This window comes from Engystomops pustulosus, chromosome 1 (genome assembly GCF_040894005.1).
Source record: "Engystomops pustulosus chromosome 1, aEngPut4.maternal, whole genome shotgun sequence".
Taxonomy (NCBI): domain Eukaryota; kingdom Metazoa; phylum Chordata; class Amphibia; order Anura; family Leptodactylidae; genus Engystomops; species Engystomops pustulosus.
Window position 1 is genome coordinate 114652859 of NC_092411.1, and position 21538 is coordinate 114674396.

A 21538-nucleotide genomic window follows, 5' to 3' on the forward strand; every position below is an offset into this window, starting at 1 on the left:
ACCTAAAGTTAGCGGGGACGTGAGGATTAGCTCTAAAAAGAGCTATCCTCACGTCCCTTACATCCACCTACCACCCGATCTACCTTTATAGGTAGATTCGTGGTGGTAGGTTCTCTTTAATAATTCGTTATGTGTACCTCCTTTCTAATACATGCCTCGAAAGTCATAATGTGCACTAAACTACAAGCAGTTGCAGGCATTATTGAGGAATAACCTATATGACATTAGTGCTTGCTTTGTATGAATGCTGCAGATGTGTAATAAGGGAAGACAGTGGTATAAATATATCCTTCAGAATGACAGATAACTAAAATAGAATCAATGTGTCACTAGGGTCTAGTAATCAGTGATAAATGAAAAATGTGTTAATGCATACATTGCTAACATGGTAACTGCTCCAACAAAGAGAATTGTTTGTGCTTATAGCATACATAGCAACAGAATCCACATATTATATGGGAAGAAAATTGCATAGTTACATGATAGCTGCCTGCAACCCAGTCTCCATTTTATAATAATAATAATTATTTATTTATATAGCGCCTACAGATTACGCAGCAATGCACAAAGCATACAAAATAAATCCCTTTCCCCATGGGGCTCACAATCTAAACAACCAAACAGTATGTTTTTTAGTGTGGGAGGAAACCGGAGTACCCGGAGATGTTGACCTGGGTGGGATTTGAACCCAGGACCCCAGCACTTCAAGGCAGAAGTGCTATTCACTCAGCTTTATTTTATGAATGTACAATGTGCATAAAATTATTTGATGTATATGTTTGTGTTTATATTGTCTGGAATATCCTATCTGGGGTTTGGAGGTAAGTGTAATTTTTGTTTTAAATAAAAATAATGGGGCTCATTTACTCAGGCAGATACATCATGCGACACAAATTAGGGGGCGTTACGGTGCTCAGTCGGATCATGTGCCAAATGTAACATGCAAAGTCCGACAGAAGTTGGTCCCTTCCCCTGTTCAGTTCCACATTAGAGGCATAAAGGATATGTTCTACATATCATATAGAAATCCAGTATCTTTTTATATAGTCTGGTTTCTTGGGTATCTATGAATAGGGTGTGGGTTGCAACTAGCACCTGTAGCTACTATCATTGGAGATTACTTGGCACCAACTGGACATCAAGAATAACAAGAGTTTTATCCCTTTAAAAGTAACTCTTTTGGTAACAGCAGGTTTCAAACACATTGTTCATGCTGTACAGCACAGAAGGTTACAAAGTATTGCAGATAACACCATGAAAAAGAAATGTATTGTGGCAGATGTGTGCCACATGTTCTTCTCTCACATCTGATACATTATTTATGCCACTTTCAGCTTAACAGTTATTTATCAAATACCAAAGGGGAAAATCACCAGAAAGCACAATGTGCAACATACTTTTTACACTATGTAACTGTATCGTAGCTCTTATGGACTTTCATTAAAGCTACATCTGTGCGGAAATTACAGAACAATTATATTATTGTATCTATACTGTATAAAATGTAGCCAGGTGTTAAGTGGAAACAAATGCAAACGTACAATTAAAATGGTTAAATCAATGGCTTATAATCAACACAATGAAAAAGGTATACATTATTAATCATATATATATATAAAGTACAAATGATTAAAAGATTAATAAAATAATATTCTTCTAAAGTATTTGTCAGCAAGGGCATTTTTTTACTATATAGGGATCCTTTGCATCTTCTATAGTTTTCTATATAGTATAAGAGAAGCCTACGTCAAAGCATCAAATCAAATCAAAGTAATAAATCTTCAATTCCAACCATATATTCTAGAACCTAGATTTTTTCCAAAGATAGTTATGAGTATTGGACATCATGTTTGACAGAAAGACATAGAATAAAAAAAAGTATAGCACCAGCCCCCCCCCCCCCCCCATTGTAAAGCGTCATTTTCACCTTGGTAATACACATAATGGGACTAAACAGTTAACACAAGTATAATCTTCTGTTTGATTTATTTAATCTCGGTAGTAGCTTAGAAGCTTTATATACTTAAGAAAATATTTTATAAGGTTCATGGGCAAAACCTTAACCAAGGACATTAATAATAATGAAAAATATTTTTGTATATACAGTGAGCTGAGAAAACATCAGGGTACATGGAAAATAGCTAAACTGGAAGATATATAGTGTGAGATGTATAAAAAGTGTTGTTGTATAGACCAGTGCAGATTTAAACTGCACAGTTGTATTCTGTGCCAGATAAATCATGTCAGGGTTAGGTCACGCCCCCCTTTTCCAGGCCACAGCCTTTTCCAGACAAGTTGAAAAACTACCTGAAATGGCACACGGCATTTGAGGCAGAAATTACACCAGATTTACACCAGTGTTGGGACGAGGGGTAGGTGATTCCCTAAGGCACACACAATAGTGATCACCACTATGTGCATCTTTAAGATTCACCCAGCACTGATCACTGGACACAAGCAGCAATGTTACCACTGCCTGCGCCCTTTGTGCAACACAGGTACTGAAGCAGACATGGTTGCTTAGGCGATGGCACATTAGTCATAGAGAGGAGGGTTCTGGCATCTGCTGGAATCCTGAAGAACACGGGGTGAGAAGGAGGCGGTGGCTTCAGGGAGCACAGGTAGGTCAGTATTCTTTTTTTTTTACTGTGCTGCATGTACCAGGACTACCTATATACAGGGTGCATGTGCGGGGCTACCTATATACAGGGGGCATGTGCGGGACTACCTATATATCGGGGGCATGTGCTGGACTACCTATATACAGGGAAGTATATGCTTGGCTACTTATATTCAATGGGCATGTGCTGGGCTACCTAAATACAAGGGGCATGTGCTGGGCTTCCTATATACAGGGGGCATGTGCAGGGATACCTATATACAGGGGACATCTGCTGGGACTACCTATATACTGGGAGCATGTTCTGGGTTAACTATACACTGGGGGCATGTGCTGGGCTATAAATACTGGGGACATGTTCTGGGATACATACATACGGGGAGCATGTGCTGTGCTATCTAAATTAATTAGTATTTGCTGGTGTTAAATATGAATAGATGGGGGAGTGTGGAGGGGGTGGGAAATTTTGCAGTTATATGGCCGGGAGAAGTGATGCCTGTGCCTAATAAGGTTGGCGTTTAAAGTGTGTATATTACTACTTGGTAGAAAATGAAAACGAGGTGACGTGTTGCCTGTAGTAAACAATCAACAGCTTTGTCAGAACCTGAATGCAATCAAACACTATTTTATGAAATAAAAAAAACAATATATTTTACAGTTACATTGAATTAACTAAGAAAAATTGTGTAAAACAACTTTTACATTCATTAAATAATACATTTTTTAGCAACAACCGCAATTTCAATTAAGATATATGTCCATATATGTACTCTGAAATAAGTATAATTATTTTCAAAGCCCGTTTCCCAGCTACAGATAATTTTATGATATCATATAGTACCTTTTATTTAACAGGACATTTCATAATATGAATACATTAATATAAACCCTATGAGCAATGTTAAGGTACCTGCAGCAAATCTCTCCTTGTTGAACTGTACATGGTAAGAAAAGTGCACGTTATTTCAAGCACATGACTAGCCTTGTTTTTACTTGACTCCCTTAGAAACATGCTTGCTGTACAAGCACTGAACTTGACTCCTCATTTTCATTCTATTTACACTGAAGGTTTCCTGATTGGCCTTCATATTTAAGCCTTGAGGTCTTCTTAACTCTTTTAATTCACTAGTTAACGACAGTCATATATTATATTTAGTTAAACCCTGAGATTTTGTCTTGCAGATCTACATACAACTTCAGGTACTGTAACTCTGCCCTAATATTTTACAGTCTTGTTCCTCATGTAGTGATATCAAGCATATTTTTCAACAGAAAATCAAATAACCAAATGAAATAAAATTGTGGATAAATATTTTTATATTTCACAGAAAAACAAGACATAAATCACTGTATCCCTTCATTAAATGGCAGGTCATCTCAATACTAAATGAGTTAAAACGTGTCATAGCCCATCCTGCCTTGGGGAGGCCAAACAATTAACAAGAAAAAGCAATACCTTGAAGCTGACATCACATCATTAGCTGACTCTTTATTTTGGCATCAATGCTTTGGTCACACAATACTGACTGTGGATCCAGGTGCTTGAAAGTAAACACCCGGTAATACAAGGTAGGTCTGTTGTAGTTTGTTTGTTTCTTTGAAGTTCCAAAAAAACTGTTCACCATTCCCCCCACCAAAAGGGGGATAAGGGCAATAGAGAGTGAGAGAAAGAGGTGGCTTTTTATTATTAATATGAAAAATCTAGAAGTCTAATAAGTGGAAGCTTCTGCAGCAGTTCAATCACACCTTGAGTGTACATGTTCTGCAGCAGAGTTGCTGAAGTACTTTCCTTATGCACAAATTGTTCTTTTTTACTAGCATACAGAAGCCACCCTCAGCCCACGCTTCTTCCGTTGCTTTCCCGAGGTTGAGAGTAGGAAGGAGCAGAAATGTCAAGATTTTCAAGATGGACATGGAGGAAGGTTTGATTGGGGAAGAACAGGAAGATTGGATGAATAAAACCATTCAGCAGCAGGAAACAAGGCAATTTGGTCCGCCAGAGGTAAAATTTTCAGTGAACATGGTTTCAACAGGTAGGAATATAGGGATCCGTGGACAGTGAGTGATTGACATCCATTGATGAAAGAGAGCAAAGAAACAGAAAAAAAACAGTTGAAAATTAGAATCTGACATCAAGGATTTGTGATATGTAAAGCAAAGAATGTCATATAAAAAGACAATATAATCATAGAGAAGGAATCAGGTAATAGGGTTCATTCAACAGGTATTCAAAGCATCACCAACATTCTGGGTTTTGCTGAAGATAAAGAAAAACTGCTACTATGTTATATATAACATAATATATATGTGGAATAATATGGATATTGTTCTCTAGTCTCCCGGCTAACGGGAAGAATACCTGGTTAAGAATACCCATTGCCATATACTTTGCAAGGGCGGTAATTTAGAGGACATGTGTGATGCAGTAGACTTTGGATATACCTCCAGTCGTTGTGTTACCATACTGAAATATAGAGTTGACCATGAATCTATCTATTCTGATAGTGGATAGCAGTGTTATATGGTGTTGGTTGGCATTCCAGGAGTTAAAGTGTTTAATCTTTGTCTAGGAGAATTCGAGCCTGTACACAAAGACCTCTGACAATTACATCTAACACTACAAAGAAGACAAATGTGACTTTTACACTCTATAAATAAGGCTGGTGTGAAGAGGTTTGAACTGCGAAATGTCTTTCTCCGCTTGCTGTCAATACACTGAAAACATTTCAAGGAAATACTGTCATTGGGATAAAAAGGCAAGGAAATCAAATGCGAACCAAAGACGTAAAATGAAATTGGTCACTGGAAAAGAAAACATCTAAACCAAACAATCACAACGTATTTCAGAAGATAAGAATAAAAAGATATTGATGTGAGGAAAACACAAACATTAATCTCCAGTGCCTGAATAAGGTTTTCTGCACCACATACACACCAAACAGATACCTGTAATCTTAGTCAACAGGTCTGCCCAGCATTCGAGAGAACAAACCACTACGGAACAGCCCCTGCCTTCAGCCATCTTCAGAATAACACTTCACCTGTAGCCACCACTTGCTAGTTAAGAGCTCTCAGTTCCAGCACTTTCACAGATTTTAAGAATCATCACTAAGGTCAATGATTGTCAGAGTGAAAAGCTGTTTCATAGAACATTTTACATGATTTATTTAGGTCCCATGCACATGATGCTTAAAAATCCAGCAGCATGAAATTATGGGTTTTGAAAGCATAGCATATAATTTATTTCCATAGTTTTCACCTTTCAGATCTCAACATTTGCAAGTCTTTTTATCCTGGTAGATAGGACTGGGAATATAAAAGATTGTAAAACTTGGTTATCCAGGATTTTAATATTGTTGACTCAAGATAAGTGAATCATCCATGATTCGACTAGCTGAAGCTTCGTTTAATTTGTCTGAATATTTGGTTAAAGTGAACTTGTCATCGCTGTTTGCAAAAATTTTGTCTTAGGCAAGTTCCCATAGAGTGGTTATAGCATAAAGACACCGTTTGTTGACCTAAAAGAATCTCGGCTCACAAAAATATAAAATGAACTTTGATTCTCTGCCTGGTAACCGGGCAGAGAATCCAGCGGGTCGAAGTGGGTATATTCCATTTGCTGTAGTCTGACGGCTTGTTCTCACCTCCGTATGAATTCCCAACTTCCTTTCCCTACGCCAACAGGAGATCTGACCGAATTTTCATGCCTAGACGCCTGCAGCTTAGATGTACATGTAACACTAAGCAGGAAGCCGCGCATGCGCAGTGAGCCGGCCGGCCGAGTTAAAATTCAGCCAGACTGCCTGATGACGTAGGAAAAGGAGGTGGGGAATTCATACGGAGGTGAGAGCAAACCGACAGACTCCAGCGTATGGAATACACCCACTCGACCCACTGGATTCTCTGCCTGGTAGCAGAGTTCATTTTATCCTTTTGTGAGCGGAGATTCTTTTAGGTGAACAAACGGTTCCCTTAAGCTATAACCACTCTATGGGAACCTGCCAAAAGAAGACAAAATTTTTGCAAAACAGCGGTGACAGGTTCCCTTTAATATTTGCTGCAAATTGGTATATAACCCCTTTCCAGTCCTCTAAAACGCAAATACAAAAAGGTGCTATCTGGTTTAACACATTTTTTCCCCCTTGCCTCTCCCCTAACCCCTGGGAGGAATGACAGCAGTAGCTAGCCACCATTTTAAAAGATTGGTCTGAAGCCAAGGAGAAAATATTGAGAATCGCTTTGGTGAAAAATGGAAGATTCATATCTATGAAACAACAAATATATTTTCTCATCTCTATTTATTTAATTTTGAAAGAAGCCTTAAGATGTTCTTGGTAAAGCATGGAGAATGCATTGTGAAACATAGAAATTTGCATTGCACAAAACTTTAACATTTTTTGTTTAACTTGTAGCTAATTACACATTTCTACGAACAAAACTCCTGGTTCTAGGCAGTTACTCTTCATATGCTATTTGTGGATTTCCCTAATGACTGGGGGCTGCATACACTGCCCATTTATTCATCAGATATTTCAGAAACATCAGGAGAATGATTAAACAAAGACGCTTTACCTTAATGGGTTTTTCATGAAAACACAATGATGTAATTGGTTATGCTGTATCATTGGATATCGTTCAGTGATCTAGTTAGAGCAGCTTCATTATTCTGCACCGAGACAGATGAGACTAGATACGAAGACTGGAAGCCTTTACTCTCTTTAGTGTATTTAATCATAGAGACAGAGCACATTGGTGAGGAAATGTAGAAATGGAGATGATGAATGCATCACTGTCATCATTATAATGCTACACAAATGTAGTCTATGTCATTAACCAGTGAGGAGCTGGGTATCATAATTGGTGGCTCTGTGTGTTTGGTGATAAATAGGCCATTTACATTTCACACCGCTCATCTCAGATTTGATATGTACTCTATAGCATGAGCTTGACTGTGGCTCCACGTCCAAAGTGCACAGCTCTTTGTTCCTGGAATCAGTGTGAAATTGGTGGTTACACTGAGGAAAGCATATCACTCCAAATGTTTGCAATGCTGCCTGCTTGTCTCCACAATGACAGCACAGCGCTTGTCTACGCAACATAAAAAACCTGCTGCTAGAAATGAAAACATTGTGTTTGTAATTCACAGCTTCATGCCCCAATAATATGTGCTCAACCTACATTAACATTGACGTTCTTTGTGAGGTTTGTCATGAAAGGCAATAAAAATAAATTGTTACAGGACATTGAGATTTATCTGAAGGGCACTGTGGTTATAAAGGTTTGGTTTTCACAGATAAAGAGCATATAGACTGTGGACTGCAGAGTTCAATCCATGTCTGAGCGATCCTTCACTCATCCGCCCGTCAGACATAGATTTAGCCCTTTATCAAAGTACTTATCATAACGTGGCTCCACGACCGGCATAGAAAATACACACATTTCTCTGGCGAATTTTGAATCCTTTTCCTACAGTTGTAAATTCTCTTGCCGGTTAAGCCAATAACCTTCACATGTTCTTGTTGCTTGAATTATATGAATGATAGCCAACAACTCACCATCTTTACAGACTGTTCCAACTAAACAGGTACTGCCTTCTAGTAGATAGCCATCCGGACATCCAGTACAGTTTCTATCTCCAGGACCAGAACATGATAAACAGCTGCCGTCACATCTGTAAAAGATCATGTGTCATATAATCTATAGCAATTACTACAAATGCTGTATTTGACAAGCTGGTGGGGCTAAGTGATTCTAAAAGACACATTTGTCATACAATGGTGAGAAGAGGATGAGGGGGGCCAACACAACTGTACATAGCCAAGTCCAGTAAAATGACATCCAGATAATGTAAAAATGTGGCTCAGCTGTAGAGCACTGACACTTCCTTGCTTGCTCCTTATGACCGAATGTGAATAGGAGCCTATTGTGGAGTAAAGCACTGACACTTTCTTACTTGCTCCTTATGACCGAATGTGAATAGGAGCCTATTGTGGAGTAAAGCACTGACACTTTCTTACTTGCTCCTTATGACCGAATGTGAATAGGAGCCTATTGTGGAGTAGAGCACTGACACTTTTTTGCTTGTTCTGACTTTTGGCTTTGGGGAGTGTACCTAGTCAGTAGCTCCTCTGGATACATAAACTCTGTTTCAGGAACCAAAACATTTTTTTTTAAGGCTTTTTTTGCTAATAGCACACAGTGTAGCGTGGCGCATGTTATTCTCTGGGTTCAATATTTAGAGTTGGAACTCATTTCTTGAGGCCTCTTCCAGACCTTGTCCTTAATTGAGCAGGGGCTTCTGGTGGTAAGGAGGCCACATGAAGGCCACAACTTAAATAGAAGGTACACAGTCCTATAGCAGCTGATTCTAGACAATGGGGCTGTGGTGGAGGGATTCCAGGGGCTAGGATATGGTTGACGTGGATGAGGCTCTACTTATGGAAAGTGTGGAGGTTCCAAACTGGGTGCTGAGTTCTGGCAAAAATTGAGGATGGGGCTTCTGTCTGTGTATAGGTTTGCAAGACAGTAAAGGAGGTCAAAAAGGTTACTGGGAGCGGAATGGAAGATGGACATGGATAATCCCATGACTTGAAGGAGCTCATTAGAAGGGATCGTACCCCAGATGGATGTGGTAGTTTTAGAAAGTTTTGTGGCACTATTGTGTCGGGATGGTATAGGATTTAAATGAGGATAGGGAGCTTTCTAAATGCACGTCTGTCTTTCTTGGTGTATGCACATCCCTGCCAATTTATATGAGGGGATTGAAAAGAAAATGTGTACCACATTTACAAACAGCTATATATGCCATTCATGTATCATTCACAATCAATGGATGTCTGTATTTTAATGTTTTATCTGGATCAACCTAATTCTTTAGATCTTCTGTGGTCAAGTACATAAACGAATACATGAAGATTGATAAAATAGAAGCGCATAAAGCTATCTGAAATAAGTTGTCTCCTTTCTAGGAACACAACGCATGTTTACAATGTAATATACTCAGTGTGGAATTGAGTACTTCATTACCATGCTGATGATAGTGGCCAGTAACTGACCAAGAAGAGGGCAGATTAGGCCAATTTCAGCTTCAGGTTGGTATAGGACACTACTGATGGAGCACACAGTATACTATTAAGACAGAACCTGAGAGTTTTCCACATTGTCAGAAATGATTTGATTATGAAAACATTTATTGCATCTCCATTAGACCCATCTGGAATGACAGCACATTCATTGGCCAGAGGTATTTAGAGGTATAAAATATCCTTCCATTGAGAGGAGCACAGCTGGTCTCGTTTTATGCTATAAAATCATATCTCCGTCCTGAGTCTCAACACTCAAGCCTAGAGAAGCTATGTAATGCGTATTAATGGGTGTAATTGGAAGCAGAATTCCCGGCTTCTCTTGATGTAATTAGCTGTGGCAGCCTCTCGCTGGTTTAATCTGATGTGTATGGGGGGCTGAAAGGTCTTATTAGGATGGGAAATTCACATTAATCGCCACATTTTTCATTCATACATTAAGGATCCCCTGTCACTTCTAAACACTGAGCTTTGGGTTTAATGCTTATTATTCTGCAGAGCAAACACCACAACTCGCTGCTACCTTAAACATTCACGTCACACGTACACTTATTTATTTACATTACATAGAGAATATATGTATGCCTAGTGCTGTTTGTATCCCCTCTCAAGAGACATCACTACAAACAGGTTTGTCCCAGAGCTGGTCACCTCTTCCCCCTGAGTGAAAGTTGCCTATTTCAGTGAATAATGGCATCTTCATTCTAATACAGCACTTCTCCAAATTATCTATTTATGCTCTTTAAAGTAGGAGAATCTGGTATATGGTAGACATCCATATGCTGGAAAAAAACTCACATTTTACATATGCCTATTCTGAAATAATAATTCCAGTTTTCTATTAAGTCATGATGACTTTATACATTTTGGCCAACTTATATTAAAACTGCTGCACTGTGCATTAGTTTTCTTTGCACTTTCTTTCAGCAAGTTGCACCACATTATGGATTAATGCTATGGATTAATCAGGTAAGTTTTCAGGATGTGCACGCAGTTGCACCTAGTTTTTTGGTGCACTTGGTTGCATTTTGTTGCAACAGAATTGTGCCTGATTTATAAATGTGTCGGAATGTATGAACTCACACTACCACACCCCTTTAAGTGCATTGGATTCTGAAGTGTCAGACAAAATGCAACAGCAAGACAATTATGTCGCATGGACATAGTAAATGCATGTGAAAGAACAGAATACACTTTTTTATATGCACAAGCACAAAATGTTGCAAATTCAATAATATATCTCCACCAATATTTTTAATTTTCTGACCATTTCAAGATTAGTGTTCAATGTTCGTGAATAAGAATATTTTACTTTACATTCAGAGGCAGTAAGGCTCCATGTAAACGTCCATTAATGGCGGCCGAGAGCTAGCCGCAAAAACTGCAGCTAGTGCACGGCTTCTGTGGAGGTGAATTGTGCATAGGGTAGTCAGGTGGCTGCACCACGGAAGATAGGGAAGGTCCTGATTTGAGGTGTTGGCTTGCAGCACACAGCACATGTCTGCTTATGCGGATGTGTGCATAGAGCCTAAACTGTACATACACAGCACTGTTTTTACTATTTACATGGACCTACTGGGCTATATCCTTATCACCAATGAAGAAAACGGTAAGCACTTTGGGAGAATGTAGTAGACAACTTGTGCCATTTATGGCATGCAAATTTTGGCACATGGTAAATCTGCATAATTTTTTATAATAATTGACAAAAAAGTAGCGAGGGATCTCCAGATTTATTATAGTTTGTGCCAGGTTATTATAACACAATTATACATATAAAAATGTGCCACATTCATTAATTTTGTCACAATTTTCTCCAATGCACTTTTAATTATCACTGGCACATCAAACTCCAGTCGGAGTAAATCTCCCCCTATGTCTTATACAAAAAAAACATTCCATTAGTTATCCCAGAGTCACTTCCAATACATTCTTCCCTTTTGTTCTATCTTGCTATTCCTTTGTGCTCCTCTCAATATGGGAATGTTCTATACATTATTGATGCCAAGTTCTTTCAGTTATTACACTATTTTTGCCTGCGGACAAAAACTAATAAGCTCCATATGTTGTTTTTTAGCAACTCACCCATAAAAAAATCTATTTAAAAGCACAATCAATATTTCACCTTACTATTTGTCAATACCGCTTACCTTTTACAGGTTCGAAACCCATTTGCTTTAGGTGGTGCTGTATAAAACTGAAGACCACAAGAGGCAACACAGCGTCCATCTTCCAGGAACATTTCTTTTGCACAATTTATACAATTATCTATTCCAGGACCTAGAGTTATATGACATAAATATAAATTTAAATTTGATGTTTTTACATCCTTATAAAACATATATTTTGGTTCAAAATGTACTTCTGAATACATATGACAATAATGTTAGAAAGGTGAAGGAAAATGGTGAGCCATTTTCCTGAAGACTGAGACTAATTCCATTAGTTCCATTAGTTTATTAAATATAACATAAAAATTATCTATTGATACTTAATGGTTCTCTCCCATTGGCGGGACCTTCTATATAAGATGGCGGATGATGGTTGGTTCAAGCAGCAGAATTTTTATGTATTAAATTATTTTATCTTCTTCCCTTCACCAGGAGTGAACAAAGTAAAAATTCCCTTATCAAATACTACATTGAAGTACCGTATATACTCGAGTATAAGCCGACCCGAGTATAAGGCGAGACCCCTAATTTTACCACCGATAACTGGGAAAACCTATTGACTCGAGTATAAGCCGAGGGTGTAGTATACAGCCAGCCCCCATGTAGTATACAGCCAACCAGCCCCCATGTAGTATACAGCCAGCCCCCAGTAGTATACAGCTTGCCCCCAGTAGTATACAGCTTGCCCCCAGTAGTATACAGCCTGCCCCCCAGTAGTATACAGCCTGCCCCCAGTAGTATACAGCTTGTCCCCTTGCAGTATACAGCCTGCCCCCAGTAGTATACAGCTTGCCCCAGTAGTATACAGCCAGCCCCCAGTAGTATACAGCTTGCCCTCAGTAGTATACAGCTTGCCCCCAGTAGTATACAGCTTGCCCCCCATAGTATACAGCCTGCACCCAGTAGTATACAGCCTGCCCCCAGTAGTATACAGCTTGTCCCCTTGCAGTATACAGCTTGCCCCCAGTAGTATACAGCCTGTCCCCAGTAGTATACAGCCTGCCCCCAGTAGTACACAGCACAGCCCCAAGTAGTATACAACTTGTCCCCAGCAGTATACAGCCTGCCCCCATCAGTATACAGCACTGCCCCCAGTAGTATACAGCCTGCCCCCAGTAGTATACAGCCTGCCCCCATCAGTATACAGCACTGCCCCCATCAGTATACAGTCTGCCCTCAGTAGTATACAGCAGCCCCTATTAGTATACAGATAAAGAAATAAACGTAATACTCACCCTCCGTTGTCCCGATGTTCGTCGTGGCTCCCGGCGGCTTCCGATCCCCATCGCGGCTCCCTGCGGCTTCTTCACTCTTCACTGGCCGGGAGATCGCGCTGGCCGTCGCACACTGTGATGCGCGATCTCCTGGCCAGTGAAGAGTGAAGAAGCCGCCGGGAGCCGCGACAGGGATCGGGAGCCGCCGGGAGCCGCGAGGAACATCGGGGACACCGGAGGGTGAGTATTAATTTATTTATTTTTATCATTGACTCGTGTATAAGCTGAGGCGAGGTTTTTCAGCACATTTTTTGTGCTGAAAAACTCGGCTTATACACGAGTATATACGGTAAGTAGTATATTGTCCAAGTAAATAGTGCTTTACCTGAGCATGTGGCGCAGGATCTGTGACATGGATCACACTCCTTCTTCGCAGTGCTGTAGTATTTTCCATCATCACAGCTGATGAGGCATCGGAATCCCTGCAAACTAAAGAAAGAATAGCACTAAAAAAAGCAGATCACTTACTACAAAACTATTCTGCAGAAGACTGTAGTGGTGGGAAGAGGGTTTAGGGATCATGTGGGTGGATAACCCTAACCACTCTGTCTATAAATATTACCTAGTCTAAACAGAACAATAAGCTGGGTAGCTTCTTCTTCATGACTTCATAACTTGCTTGGTCTATGAGCTTATGTATTTTCTTGCACATTATAGTAGACACTTTAGGCCCTGGTCACACGTTCTAAGATTCTATTAACATGCATTACCTGCTGCCTACTCATAATTTATTACTGAGCCATGCAACCATTCCAAAACGTATGATTCCAGAGAAATGGGGTGTAGGTTGTTTATGTAATAAAAGGTGGAAGTATTTTCTTTAAGAATAAGGGTTTTCAATACCAAACCCTGGCAATCCTGTTGAAGCACTACACATAGCACACAACTGGCGACAGAAAGCTCCATCCATTGTCTAGTGGCTGTGCAGGGTTACTGCAGGCTAAGTATCTATTGTAGTAAATGGGAGTCAAGCTTATACTAACCCAGAGCGCTGTCAACTTCTGGCTCTGACCTGCGTGAAGCAATGTTAGAGGCACTGCTGCTCTGAGTAGTACCGTATTTGTCCCCCAAAACACTCATTCATAAATATAGTAGAATCATAAACTAAAAACCACAAATAGACTATGTTGTAGTACTATTAAAAGGGAGAAGCCAAAGGAGAGTATTTGTAATATTGGTATGAATTATTTAACAGTGTTTAGTATTTATGGAGGACATATAGTCCCATACCTAGCAATCTTATAGTTGTTTGAATAGGATAGATATATTCAAGCTCTGGAACACTCCTGGATCTCCCCAGCTTTATACTACTTCATTTAAACCTTAAGAAATTGGATTTTGTCAGCCTGTTATCCATTCCAATTTGGATTAAGCAGGATAAGCCGATACATACTTAGATATAAATGGCAACTGCAATTTTTTTGACAAAACTATATACTATCTACTCATCTGCTCTATAACATGTTTTCACGGTGATAGGTCCCCGATAAACTGAACATACTACAATGAAATAACACACACAATATCATCTGGGTGTAACAAGTATCACAAACCAGATGCATCTACTACTGTGTACAGCAGAGGAGGGTCCTAAATCCAAAGCTCTGATGCTCTAAGCATCACAGACCCCATAAACACCCATTACATGTTATTAATTCAGGCTGAAGAACAAAGCACCCTGGTGAAATGTCTCCTCTCCCTGCTTGATCTGTGCAAACCTCTGTGAGTAAAGAAGAATAAAGAAGTAAAATCTAATATTTATGAGAAGTTTCTGTTTTATTGACAGAATCTATATGACATTTAATGTAACAGCCTGAGCTAAAAGATCTTATGAGTCAACTGAGGTTGGGAATCATGCACTCAGCAGCACATCGCATTAGTATTTCATCACTACCCAGAGTCTCCTTAAGCATTTATGTTACTATAGAAATTTCTCACCTCCTGCCTCACTGAGCTCTTTCATTCACTGCTAAATTTTATGACAGAGAGTCAAACCCACTCAGGACCTCCAACACCACTGCTTGTTAGTACGGCTTTGATGTTCGGTCATGTGGTTAGCTACAGTAATTCATTGATTTCATACCTCAGGCCATGTCTGCATTCCGTACAATTGTCAGCAGAAGTGCACGTCTTACAGCTCTCGTGGCATTTTCGGCAGAGGTTCTTATCTGTAAAGTATATTGTGCAATGGTGTAAGACATATTCAAGAAATAAGCATTCAGCCTGTAAACATTTTTTCAAAAATGTATTTAAATCTATAAAATTGTTATATAAACGTTGTTATGGTTTGGTTTGTACTTGGGGTCAGGATGGAGTGTGTTCAGACATGTCATCTATTTTTGTCTCAGATGCTGAGTGACAACTATTATTACTTACATCATTACAATGCCCAGGGGTGTGTCAGTAAACTTTCCATTGGTGTGAAAAAAACACAGCAAGATAATACAATTTTTTATGTCATTCAGAGTCTCTTAAAATCTGAGCAATCCCCCTCATGGGGGGATAATCACTGTTATTATGAGCTGTTCCCCGGGATTGATGTAGAAGACCCAGTTTAAATAGATTTGGCTTAATAGCAAATAAAATTGCTTTACATGTAAAAATAACTCATGACTTATTATTCTAGATCATTTTCATTTCTATTGTTCTATTACTACAGCATTGCCCAATGCAACACAGTACAGCATAAAATTACAAATCAGAGAATAATGTTCTAAAGAGATTAATGGCAGGCTTTTCAATGTCATCCTTGATGTGACTTTAGGGAATAGGAAAATTATCAAGGAACATGTGTGATAAATGACTGACTATTGGATTGATTGATCAGTGTATACCAGGTACTGAAATGTATTTTAGATACAATTTAGTTACATGGTTTATTTGTGGACTTTTATTTGACTTTTATTTAAGTCATATAAGTAAATAAGTAAAAAAATCCGATCTAGGTAGCACTGAAAGGTGTCAAGAAAGAATAAGCTTCAATGAAACCCATTCAAATATTGAGGGATCTCAATGGAGTGGGATGGGTAATGATCTGTTCTCACCAAAGTCATGATATCTGTTTTTACAGAATCTATAACCCATATTGCCATTGCCAGTTGCAGATGTAGACTCCTTGAGCTGCAATGTCTTGGGGCTACACCTGGAAATGGAATTTTTAGTAAAAACCCATCACTTGGACACGGCTTATAAATCCTTGCGCTCACCAGCATATACATGTATATCAGGATGTTCTGATAAATTTATCTTCAAGTAATTTCAGAAGCAAGGGTCAGTGTGCATATACTCTATAATCATTACCAGCAAGTCAATGTCTATGGCAATCAAGAGGACACAGAGAGTAGGGATATTAGTCAAGGCACTGAGAACAATGGGAGAACATTGGAAAGCTGGAAGTGCAGGGTGGTGTCTTGGCTGGTAAACCATAACATCATTTGTGAACATTTAATAATGAGGCCGACTGCCTTACCAACAAATGGAGACACCTTAAATTTTAATAGGTATTCCAGGTCACTTTAAAATTGACAACGGAAAAAAGTGAAACCAAAATACTCATGAAAACTTTCTGGAGCAAGTGCCAGAGAAGCATGGGGTGGGGGCCTGGAGGACCGGGTAGTGTTTTCAACAGTGACTTGGACCTGCCAGGATACACTCCAGTGACTCCAGGACAGAATGGAAACATTTTTTAACTCAATACCGACCACCCACAGTCTTTTTCCTAAACCCATAAACAGTTTGAGTTTAATGTGACCAGCAGCAACGTGACATCACCTTAATATTTTAACAGTTGATGACGGGTTCCCTTGTGTTAAAAGCAATTTACAATGTACTTTTGTATGAAAATACAAAGCTTTTCTGAAAAGAAAGGTTTTGATGGGAAGAAAACATACTTTCATTCAAGTAGAAGCCATCTGGGCAGTTGGTGATGCAGCTGTTGGTCTCTTCATTTAAGTAGTAGCCAAGTTTACAAGCTGTGCACTGGTCACTACGACTTCCTATACACGTCTCACAGTTTGGGAAACATTTTTTACACCTCTTCTTTTCAGCATAGTAGTGGCCTGGGGGACATTCTGATACACAAATCCTGAAAGCAAACAGAAGTGCCGAAAGGACACCATGACACTTGCAAATTATTATAGGATTAATATGCGACAGGTAAATGTTCTTGAACTGAAAGTTTGATAATCTCTAGGCAAATATCACCAGAGACATGAACAAAAGAAAAAAAAGTTCTACAGGAAAAGCTCAGTTTATTCTACAATTACCATTCTACAAGTAAATTTACTTGCCAGATTAAATATGCTTTTATGCACAATTTACCGTAATAAATTGGTTAATGATTTAGAGCAAATCTCAGCTTTTGCCTGTTCATCCATACATGCAGTCCCTCAAATTACTTCTGTTCACAATGATGGGTTAAGTAACAACTTCAACTGCATAGATTGTAAAGGAATTCTAACCCTAGTTATTTTCCTGGTTGTTTTGAATCTGGTGATAAGCACCATGAATGACCTAACATATTCTTTCAATTTTTTTCTTATTTGATGGAATAAAATAAACATACATTTTTATAGGTAATACAAATATGTGTAAAAATGTGTGCTTTTCTTTCAATAAAAATAACAGACTGATTAATATACAGGACCTGAGCATATACATTATAGGAATGATAGTTTGAAGTTAATATATTTTTAGGGGGGGGATGGGATGGAATAGGGTAAAAAAAATGGAGTTAGAGATAATAAAGCTATTATGCCTCATGTTTACCTTGTATTATTCTTTGCTTTATAATAAAAGTGTAGACAGTCAGTGCAATGATGGGGTCCTGGACCGTCACACCCAACGTCACTGCATTCAGCATCACAAGGACCTAGTGGCATAATAAAATGTAAATTGGTATAATCCAAAACCAAGGGCAATATATTCAAATTAGGCACTAGACACTTTTTACCACACCGCACGCTACATTCAGGATAATCTGAATTATATAGAGAGAGAAAAAATCTATTTCTTTATGTATTGTTATTAGGCCCCGTGCACACGAACCTAATGGCGACCGATATCTGACTGCAAATATCGGTTCCCATAGATGCCTGTGGCACCCAGTCATGATGCAGTGAGCACACGTTGTCTAACAGCACCATGACCATGCACGGAAAATATAGGATATGTCATATATTTCGCCGTACTACAGCGCCAATCGTTTCTCTATGGAGGGGTGAGTAGCAGAGCAACATCCATGTGCTGGGGGCCTTAAAGAGGTGTTCCCATTTCAGCAAATGAATGATATTTGTTTGTATTATAAAAAGTTAGACAATTTTCCAATATACTTTCCATATCAATTCCTCATATTCTCCTAGATCTCTGCTTGCTGTCCTTCTATAGGAAGCTTCTATGTTTACTAACAGTAGAAGAAATCTGACCATGGTCACAAAGGTACATTGCGCGTTATAACCCACAGCTTTGATTACTCCCTGTAATACTCCCTGACCAGTGTGACCGTGGTCAGATTTCTGTCCACTGGTAGTAAACATTAAAGCTTTCTATAGAAAGTATATTGGAAAATTGAATAACTTTTTATAATAACAACAATAACATTGCTGAAATGGGACCAACCCTTTAATGGGATCACTTCCATTAGTTACATTTTATAAGAATCTCATGTTATCAAAATTACATGTAGTTATGTATGTATATCAGCAAAACTTAAGGACTGCCTGTTCTGTCTTCTGATCCATGGATCACCAATGAGGGGAAATGATGTGCCTATGCCTCACCTGTGTAGTCATCAATGTTGTATTCCTCCGATGGCTCCTCAACAGGGCTGGAACGTACCCTCTCCACTTTAGGAACATCATTTCTAGGGGAGTATGGCTGAATAGAAGTTCCATATAACACTAAAGACCATTCCTTCAATTTTCCTAGGAGAGGCAAAATACAGAACATGGAGATTAGTACAAACTAGCCAATCTGTGTTCGCTTGCAATTAATAACTGTTGTAATAACTGTTGTACCGTACAATAAAAGAATAGTTCCTGCAGTACATAGGCAGTGCATTTGATATCATTCAATGTAATCTTAGTGTACATATTACAAAGGGTTATATGTGTTATAGGCCAGTGCTGCAGGAATGGTGGGGAATACTGGAGGGCAATGTTTATATACTGGAGATCAAAGATAGAAAATAATGGATGATAACTTGATTTTTTCAGAAATAATGTAATCTACATTGATCAACATTCAAAGGATATCTGTAAGGGCTCGAGAATGCTACAAAATGTTTTACAAAATGATCAAAGTATATCAACATAAATCTTTATTTTACAAAAAACATAATGATCATAATTAAAGAACAGCAATGACTGTTGCACAGAGAAAGAATATAACTAAATTTTCTACAGATTACAACAGTCACCAGTCAGTAGGAAGCGTATGGGCCTTTGCTTTTATTGACTTTAGCACATCTTGGGCCACAGGGCATCACTAGTCTCTCACACTAGTGCGATTTTGGTCCACTATTCTTCCAGTCTCTTCCACAGTTTTGTGACTGTTGTAACCAAGGATTTTCCAGAGGTTTTCTATTGGGATTAGACCAGGACTCTGGCTATTTCAATGTTTTACTGTTTTCTTTTTAATAAACTACTTTACCCGTTTTGTTGGGGACATTGTCCTACATGAACATTTGCTGGCTGATTGAGCCATGATTACAAGTAAAGAACCACATGTTGAGAAGGTTCTGATACACACTTGCATTCCATCTGAAATGTAGATGTGTGAGAGGTTCAAATCCTGCTGCAGAAATTTCCCAAATCATGACACTTCTCCGCCAACTTTCACAGACTTCTTTACACACTTTGGGTTTACTTTTTCTCCAGTTTATTAACAAACATAATGTTTCCCATCTGACCCAAATAAATTAAACTTACTTTCATAACTAAAATGAATTGTGGACCACCTCTCTTCTGTCCATACAACATGCTTCTCAGCAAAGGTGAGTCTAGCCTTTTGATTCTTCCTGCTAATGAGAGGTTTGGTCACTACAGAGTGGCCTTTCAGTCCAAATGCTCTTAAACATTGTGACACTGTATGATGTGGCAGGTCCTTACCCTGTTCAATGCTGAACAGGTGAGCAATTCTAGCAATTCACAGACTTGGAACGGCCAACTTCTCTTGCTATGGCTGACAGGGTCACACCTTTGGCCTTCATATGGACAACAATTTCATAAATTATATATATTCTAAAGCACAGAATAAAAATGCTAATTAGATCATTGTAAAAGAATACTGATCAAAATTAGAGAACAGTTTCAGATATCTGCAATTATTGGTGTTAATCTGGCACCTTATACTACTACTTTGCAAAAATTGTATGCCATATTAAAGTAACTGAAAACCTCTTGCAGCAGGTTGTCAAGATGAAGGTCAAAGGATTGACCCTAGGAGCCATAGCAGGAGAAACTGGTCATTCCAAGTCTGTGATTTCTAGAATATTGTGTAATTATAACATTACAAACTCATTCAAAAAATACAAATGCAAGATAGGACACATTAATGTAGAGAATCCCCATGAGTAACGGAGATCTGTCTCATCATACAATGCCTGGATGTTTAAAAGCATTTGGACTGAAAGCCCAATCTGCAGTGACCAAACCTCCCATTTTCAGAACGGATCAAAAGGCTTGAGGAGCATGCTGTATGGACAGATGAGAGGTGGTCAGCAGTTCATTTTAGTAATGGAAGCAAGATTATTTTTGATCCGATGAGAAAAATTATGTGATGTCAACAAACTAGGGAAAGACTGAACCAAAAGTGTGTAGGGAAGTCAGTAAAAGGTGGTGTACGCAGTGTCATGGTTTGAGGAATGTTTTCTGTAGCAGAAGTTGGACTTCTAATACAGATACATGGCAAGTACATGGCGAGTGAATGCAAGTACTTATCAGAACCTTCTTCAACAACACATGGTTCCTTCCTTGCGTTTGTCACTCAATCAGCCAGCAATTGTCATGCATAACAATGCCCCCGGTCATACAGAAAAATGGTTAAAGCAATTCCTAGAAACAGAAAACATTGAAACAATGAAATGGCCAGCCAAGAGTCCTGAGCTAAACCAAATAGTAAACCTCTGGAAAATCCTTGGTGATATAGTTATGGTCAAGAAATCCACAATGTTTACAGAACTGTAGAAGAGACTGGAAGAAGAGTGAACCAAAATGACATCAGAGCAGTGTGAGAGACTAGTGATGTCCTGTGGCCGCAGATGTGCTGAAGTCATTCGAAGCTTGTACACTTCCTACTGACTGGTGACTGTTGTAACCTTTAGTAAAGGTAATTATAATCTTTCTCTGTTCAACAGTCCTTGCTGTTCTCTTATTATTTTCCTCTTGCAAAGTA

The 21538-nt window shown here is 38.8% G+C and overlaps 1 protein-coding gene across 3 annotated transcripts in view; it reads right to left on the bottom strand.

Annotated features, from left to right (window-relative positions):
- Positions 1–21538, bottom strand: part of PCSK5 (proprotein convertase subtilisin/kexin type 5) — a 254780-nt gene that overhangs the window by 71348 nt on the left and 161894 nt on the right. Inside the window, exons 14-21 of one of the 3 annotated variants that reach the window (XM_072150930.1) lie at positions 18925–19068; positions 17915–18017; positions 17038–17231; positions 15231–15315; positions 13473–13576; positions 11853–11982; positions 8176–8291; positions 3920–4467 (exon numbers count right to left, since the gene is read on the bottom strand). In XM_072150930.1, the coding sequence (XP_072007031.1) occupies positions 4361–4467; positions 8176–8291; positions 11853–11982; positions 13473–13576; positions 15231–15315; positions 17038–17231; positions 17915–18017; positions 18925–19068 (983 nt within the window). In that variant the 3' untranslated portion in view covers positions 3920–4360. Of the gene's footprint in view, positions 1–3919; positions 4477–8175; positions 8292–11852; positions 11983–13472; positions 13577–15230; positions 15316–17037; positions 17232–17914; positions 18018–18924; positions 19069–21538 lie in introns of those variants that run through there. The other 2 variants (XM_072150929.1, XM_072150928.1) reach the window with 2 other exon arrangements.